At 34.5% G+C, this 7,783-nt stretch overlaps 1 protein-coding gene across 1 annotated transcript in view; it reads left to right on the top strand.

Moving 5' to 3' along the window:
• The window catches only part of Tbc1d8b (TBC1 domain family member 8B), an 84,178-nt gene extending 78,517 nt beyond the window's left edge, over positions 1-5,661 (top strand). Inside the window, exons 20-21 of the mRNA XM_008852983.3 lie at positions 1,319-1,416; positions 3,110-5,661. Coding sequence (XP_008851205.1) covers positions 1,319-1,416; positions 3,110-3,505 — 494 coding nt within the window. The 3' untranslated portion in view covers positions 3,506-5,661. The remainder of the gene's footprint in view (positions 1-1,318; positions 1,417-3,109) is intronic.
• The last annotated feature ends 2,122 nt before the right edge of the window (positions 5,662-7,783 follow it).

Here is a 7,783-nt window from a genome sequence, read left to right as displayed (position 1 = left end):
GAAATTCTCAAAACATATATTTAATAATATTAAATAACCTGTGGGTTGAGAGGAGAGGGAGTTTGACTATGATCAAAATACATTGTATGGAATTCTTGAATGAATATAAATATCTTTTAAAGACTGTGACCTGAAATCAGAAGAGAAAATGTATTAGTCATAAAAATGTCAAAAAGATACATACTGTGAATCTTCAGTCATCAATGCATTTGATACCTTAACAGTGATCTCAGCACCTGGAGTTTTTAGCTCAACATCACCCTTAACATAACCTCAAGTTTAGTTATAGTTTTAAAATATAACTCAAAGAAAGCACAAAGGTAATATTGCAGAACTATTCACCCATAAGAGGCTATGCTCACCGTACACTGCAGCAGGAGCCTGTACCGAGAGCTTCACTTGATGAAGTCCAAGAATGCAGCAGAGCGGGAAGAGATGCACAGTCGCAGTTCTTACTGTCTAATTTATGTTTCAAAAAAAATCGCATTATTTTGAAATTGTGTAAAACAAACCAGATAGTTTGTTATCATGCTATCATGAGCCCATACTTTGGGTTTTTTGTTTTTTTTTTTAGTTTTGTGTGATATTGCCATGTAATCCCCCCTTTTTTACTATTTTTATTGATTTCTGTGAATTTTATTCAATACATCTTGATCATATTTAGACCACAGTCTCCCATACCCCTCTTACCAGTTGTCATGCATTCTGTCATATGTTAAGGCCCATTGAGTCTAATTTGTCTTCCTCACAAGTGCTCTTAGCTTTGAGTCTATCCCTTGGAGTCTGGTCAGTCTACTAGGCATCATACCCATAAATAAAACTGACTCTCCCTCTCCCAGCAGCTATCACTTGTAAATCAATCCTCAGCTAGGACTGGGGCTTCTTGCCCACCCCCTCCATCCATGCTGGTTTCTGGGGGGGGGTTGCATTCTTCAAAGGAATGAATAGTGTTTTCAATTTGGGAAAAAGTGCCATCATTACCACTTTAATACCCACATTTTAAAACATGATATAGAAGCAAGTTTAAACTTAGAAGTACACATGTATACTATATGAACTTTGCATTGTTAGGTCAAGGTATATCATTTTCATCTAAGTACACCCTTTTCCCTCTCTCCAAATGATTTCCCTTTTCCCAAGTTTCCCAAGAGAAAGTATTCTGAAAGCAAATGTGTAAGATCAAAGGTAAATTCAGATTACTTCCTAAAGGAGATGGAATTTTATATATCAGTGAAATATCTTTCAACCTTAATTATTCTAAGATTTGAGAAAATATGGTAGATTTTTTTATGAAAATTTTTAAATTTTCTTCCCCCAGGTAAAGGAAAAATTGATATTCAAGCCTATCTAAGTCAATGGCAAGATGAGATCTTCAAGAAAGAAGAAAACATTAAAGATTTACCAAGAATGAATCAGGTATAATATTTTCCAAGTAAAAGTTCTAGGTTCATACATTTTGTTGTGGTTGTATTAATAGGAATGCAGCCTACTCTAAAGTAGCTAACAGAGCTGTGCATACAACACATCGGTAGAGTGCCTGCCTACCATGCATGAAGCCCATGGTTCAATCACCAGTGCCACAAACAAAAAGTAAAGAAATAAAAATAAGAAAGCTAACATACTATTACAAAAATAGTTAAATAATCTGCATGTCATCTTTTTAAGTTAATGTGATTATGGAAGAGACAAAGTAATATTTTCATTGTTTTGTACTTTAAACACATAAATGCACCTGGTGTTTCTATAATATATGTATCTGTAGAAAAATGTGTATTTGACATGCTTCCAGCATTAGAAATATTCATTTGTTTAGTAAACATTTATTTGGGTATCTACTAGACATCATGTCTATTGCTAGTTATTAAGAATAATAAATTACTAAGATAGGTCACACCTTGGTGCCCAAAGATCTTGTATTTGAATCTGCGTAGGTAATGCTGATGACAACAACAGAAATGACTTAAGTTGATCTCTTCCTTATACATTGCCCATATCTTCTTATATTCTTTAATGAAATGCTGACTGATAGAATAAGCTCCCCAGAACCTTACAAAAGTGAAAATTAGCACATAGTCTATTATTTCTTAATGGATTTTGCAATTTGGCATTTGAATAAATACTCTATAAAATGAATCAATGTGGAATATTTATTCTAAAACTATAAAAAGTTAATAGAACTATAAGAAAAGAAGGAATAGGGGCTGGAGAGGTGACTCGGTAGTTTAAAAACACTTAATGTTCTTGCAGAAAACCCAAGTTTTGTTCCCAGTACCCACATGGAGGCAGACAACTACCTATAACTCCAGATTCAGGGAATTTGATATCCTCTTCTTGCCTCCATGGGCTCTTGCACACACATGCTGCATATAAACATGTGCAAGCACACACACATACACATAAATTAAAATAAATAAGAAAATACGGAATAAAATAAGCATATTTATAATATATTTTATGGCACATAATATTTATACCTGCTTTTCTGGTTTGACAGTTGACTTATAGAACTCATGGATTGGAATAGCTTTTTTTAATTGACAATTATCTTTTAAAAATGTAAGTGAATTTTTACGAGTAGTTAGCAAACTAACTAGATTTCCTTCACTTCGGCCCCATGTCTGCCTTTAAAGAGAAGTCTATCCAAAGGGATTTCTTAGTATTCTTGCATAAGTAGGTAGGTCCCAAAAGTCATTCTTGCCTAACTTTAAGTGATCTTAACTCGGTGTCCACTGTAGCCCTTAAGATGAAATGGAAGTCCTTAATTTTTTTTGTTGAAATTGTTTAATGAATTACTTGGATGGAACTATGGAATTTTGCCTAATCAAAATTGCCTCCCAACATTGAAGTAATACTGGCCAGCCAACTGTTGAGGAATTGGTCTAGATATAATACACTGCTATCAGGCAATAAGTAAGAGGGCTTAAATGAAATGCCCTTCTGGAGTTCATAATTACCTTCCTAGAACCAAGATGGGTTATGGAATTAGTCTTCAGTTTGAGACTGAAGGTTGTATGCTATAAATTCTACACAGGATGCTAACCACTTCTAAATACTATTTATATTTGCTAAGTCTAACATTAAAATTACATTTTCAACTTGTGTCTTCTAGTCACAATTTATTCAGTTTTCAAAGACCCTCTATAATTTATTTCATGAGGACCCGGAGGAAGAGTCACTATATCAAGCCATTGCTATTGTAACCAACCTTTTGCTCCGGATGGAAGAAGTCGGAAGGAAGCTACATAGTCCCACATCATCCGCTAAAGGATTCTCTGGTTCAGTCTGTGATTCTGGAGGACCCAGTGAGGGGAAAACAGAGAGCCACATGGGGAAAGACCCTTCCTCTCCTAGGGAGGAACCACAGTGGTCTTTTGCGTTTGAACAGATTCTTGCTTCTCTGTTAAATGAACCGGCCCTGGTGAGGTTTTTTGAAAAACCTATAGATTTAAAAACCAAGCTAGAAAATGCGAAAACCTCTCAGTTAAAGTCTAGAACCAAGATATAAATGTCTTAGCAGAAATTGTCTGCCATAGTCAGGTTTACCAAGATTCCTATAGCCGTCAGCTTGATTCCTGGGAGTAGTTCTCAGGGGTATATTGTGGTACCCATGTGCTTGAAGTAAAAAAAATGAAAGATACTCAGAAGCACAATGATTCATTCCTTTCAGTTGACTGTAATTTTTTATAGTCTCCCTTACAAATGCTCTGTGTGTTTCAAGATACACAGCCTCAGGGCTGTATGCTCAGTGCAACCACCAGAGGGCACCACCATATCATTTTTAGTGAGTAAGTTAGAGGATTGTGCTGCTATTTTACATGAGGTTAGTGATTTTGAAAACGTGGTGGTGTGTTTATTAGAAATACTGTTATGTTATATTGCTAAACCTGTTTTCCAAATTGCCTCAATCTCATCAAAATGCTTCAGAAAGCTGGGCTTTAGTATAGTAGCCTTAATTATCTAGAAGATTATGATTTGGGGCCCTTGATTCCAAGTTATCTAACTGAAAGTTTATCAGCTTTCCAAACAAGTTTATTCACTATAGTAATACATGAGGTTTATTTTTTAGCAACGTTAGCATTCTTTCTGCTTGAAGGATTCAGAATCTTGTAGCTCACACTACTAGCTCTGTTACTGATGTAAAACAAATCAAGAACTCTAAACTCTGGGGTGATATAAAGAAAAAAATTATTGGATTTAGACTTAAGCTGAGTGAAAACAGCCTTTTGAAAAGACTCAAGAAACAGTTCATTTAACTATATAGGCCTCTCATTAGGCTGAGAGATTACAAGAAATTCTTCAGAACACTGCCCTTTGTGGCTTTTATCTCAGAATAGCTTGTGATTGCTTGTGTTCTACCTTTATATTTTGAATTTTCACCAGTCACGTTTTACTTGACAGCAGGTAGTGCAGAATAGTTACACTAAGACTGAATTGCTGTATTAGTCTGTCAAGCACATGAAGTATATGCCATGTAATGTTTACAACGGTACTATGTAGAACTGTCAGCATCTACCTTAAAAGGTTTGACTATCTGACTTGACGTATTTTTACACAGTTTATGCTACTTCTGTGTCAGTCACTACATGACAGTCCATTTAGAGATATGTGGACTTTATTAGCACTTTTTTTTAAAAAAAGCAAACAAACCACATGTGTCCTCTCTTCTGCCCGGTTTTTGACAAAAGCAATTTATTAAGCAGTTAACTTGGGAAATGGGGGGAGAATTGTCCAGTGGAGATTCCTTGTTCATACAAAACTGGTTTAAATCCTGTTGACTTGCCTAGAAGTGAAAGAGATAAAAGGATAGACCTCCCTTGTGGTGACCAAAGAAGTCTCCTGTACTGGGAAGGAATTGTTATGGCCAACCTTTGGCAAGAATGTACTGTGAATAAAACCTAACACGGGGCCTTTTTACCATAAAATAAGTTACTTTCAAAGAAGTTAAACAATTTTAAAAGTTGAACTTTTGGAAATTCCTATGTTGGGTTTGGCTAAATACTATTAATTTCTTTAAGATTTGATTGTGTTGTCTTTTCAAGGAAATTACCACTTAAAGAGTTCAGAAATAAGCCTCTATGCCTTTACTCGGAAATGATACATTGAAATATCTCCAAATTTGCAAGCTTAGTTAATAGTTTATATGAAACTGTTGCACATCTGCTATTATGCCATGATTGTTCAATTATACTACAATAGCTCTAGAAAGATATGTGGTCTATGCTTATATAGAAAGGCTGTGTTATACCCACTTCGTTAAATATTTTGTCAGTTGTATTTATAACAAATGCTTTCTTAAGAAAATAGTTTATTAATATTTGATATTACTTTAAAGTCGGAATATTAAAGATTACTAAGTATTTTATTTTAGACTAAACTAATTAAAAATAAATATTTAAGGAGATTTTTGAGTTGCAAAAAGGTTATTATAAAATATTATAAAAGATTCAGGTTAACAAGGCAAAAAATTATTTTCTGAGTGTGCAGGAGAAATAAGCTAAATACATTATAGTTTTATAGCTGCTTCCCTATTAAGCAAACAAGTTGTTCCTAATATTAAATACCTTTTGTTGTGTCAAACTAAACCAGTGCATTATGCCTTATACATTAAATGTTATGAGGTGACTTTACTTGTCTTTATAAAAATAAATAGTATAAATCTAATATTAAGTATGAAGAATGGTTTATTAAAATATTACTGTTATGTATTATGATGTATTTTATTTACACATAACTGGAATACCACTTGAAGATTTCCTTTCTGTTTCAGTTTAGAGTCCAGTGCAAAAACAGAACTTTTCATTATTTTAGGCAGGAAAAACCTTTATTACTGAATATTAAGTGTCTTATATCATTATTAGAAGGACTGATATAGTTGAACTTTCAAGAACAAGATCCAAAGCCACAAGACTACCAGGCTACCAGGGAAAGCTACTTACTTCTATAATTAGGAAAATGCTATTTCCTATTACCAGAATGAAAATGCGTCACTACTGCTGCCACCTCCAGAACCACAATTCACCTGCTGTGATTTCCACCAGTAAAACAGATGCCATGCTCCCTGCCCCTAGACACCCATGCATTCATGATGGACTTTCAGTAGGCAGCCAAACATCTTCACAATCTTCTTTATCAGCAGAGATGTCAGCAACATAGCTTCCACTTTGCTTCTGCCAATCAAGTATCACATATGTGCATCTGATAGACCTATAATAAATCAGCACAGGAACTACAGTAATAGATTGGAATGGACATTGAACATTGTGAGCGTTTTTTTTTTTTTCTATTGCTGCATAAAGAGTCAGCACAACACACATTATCTCACAAATTCAGTAGGGCATGATTTGGAACTCAGCGTAATAATCCAGACTAATTATAATGTAGAGGCTCAACTGGGGAATGAATCCTTCCAAGTTCGTTGTGTTCTTGTAGATCTAGGTCTGAAAGCCACTTCTTGTTTGTAATTGACTGGTGAGTACTCTCAGCTCCTACAGGCCTCCCACATCCCCTTGAAGTTATCATCAGCTTCTGTACATGTGTCATGTGACTTCTCCAAAATGGCTATATCATCATGCCTTCAAAGACATTCTCTCGAGTGAGTCTGCCAGGAAGGGTATCTTTTGTAATTTTAAAGGATTTTACTAGCATTGTTTTCTTTAAAAAATAACATGATTACATTGCAAAATTTTGTGTAGTTTGGAAAATTTGAAAAGGGAATAAATGGCAAACACTTTATAGCAAGTGACAAGTTTCACCTTATTGTTGAAGCTTGGTAGTACAGTTTTGCCAGTAAACAATATTCAAGAATTATAATAGACATATAGCATTGCAAATTTACATTCTAAATTACAGTTACATATTTTTGTTTAAGAATTATATCAGTTTAATTATTACAGTATTTTCATTTTCACTATATATTTTTATTGAATTTTTGTGCATTTCCTACAATACATATTAATTATTTTTAGATGAGGGTAATTTTCTATTTCTTTATTTTAACTTCACAGACTGTGATTTTTATCTCTAGAAGTTCAATTAGATGTTTTGGTTTCAGGAAGTGCGTGTTATATAAATAGGATGTAATCCCAGTAGTGGCATCCCTCCTTTTGCCATGTGCTGTTGGTTGAAAGCAAACAACTAGTCCTGTCCACATTCAAGAGAAAGATCAGCAGGGAGAGATCATGGGGTGTGCTCCATAGGGTCTTAGAATCTACCTACCACAGCACCAATCTATGACATTATGTTATTTGTCTCTTTCAGAATGCACTATGCCCTTCTGATACTTCTAAATAATAGGTAATCGCAGCAGCAGTAGCAGCTTATTTCTACCTACCAGAACATAAATCCCCCTCCTACAAACAAAAGCACACTAATCGATTCTTAAGTTTCTATGAGTTACTTGAATCCATCCATGATTGATGTTGATTCTTCTTTATCCATCTCAATACCATATTGTTATTCTACAATGTATAGACTAAATTATAAAGTTACTATCAACTCATATAAAACAGTAAGAGGGAAAAACATTGAAGGAAATTGATTGTTATGTATAAGTATATGCCTAAAAGAAGAAATTATGAATAGCCTTAAAGCTATTGTTGTATGTTTACAGGTCTTGATCATGTCATAAATTAATTATTTCTCGTGTATATGTCTGTGAATTTTTTTGAGCAAGGTCTAACTCACTATGTAGCCCTGGTTGGCCTGGAACTTGCTATGTAGTGCAGGATAGCTTCAAAGTCACAGAGGTCCTCCTGCCTCTGCCTCTGGGATACTGGAGTTAAGG

The sequence above is a fragment of the Nannospalax galili genome, unplaced genomic scaffold (genome assembly GCF_000622305.1).
Source record: "Nannospalax galili isolate Female #2095 unplaced genomic scaffold, S.galili_v1.0 scaffold25, whole genome shotgun sequence".
NCBI classification, from domain to species: domain Eukaryota; kingdom Metazoa; phylum Chordata; class Mammalia; order Rodentia; family Spalacidae; genus Nannospalax; species Nannospalax galili.
The sequence above is the reverse complement of the archived record's forward strand: the minus strand, read 5'-3'. Positions and strand labels throughout refer to the sequence as shown.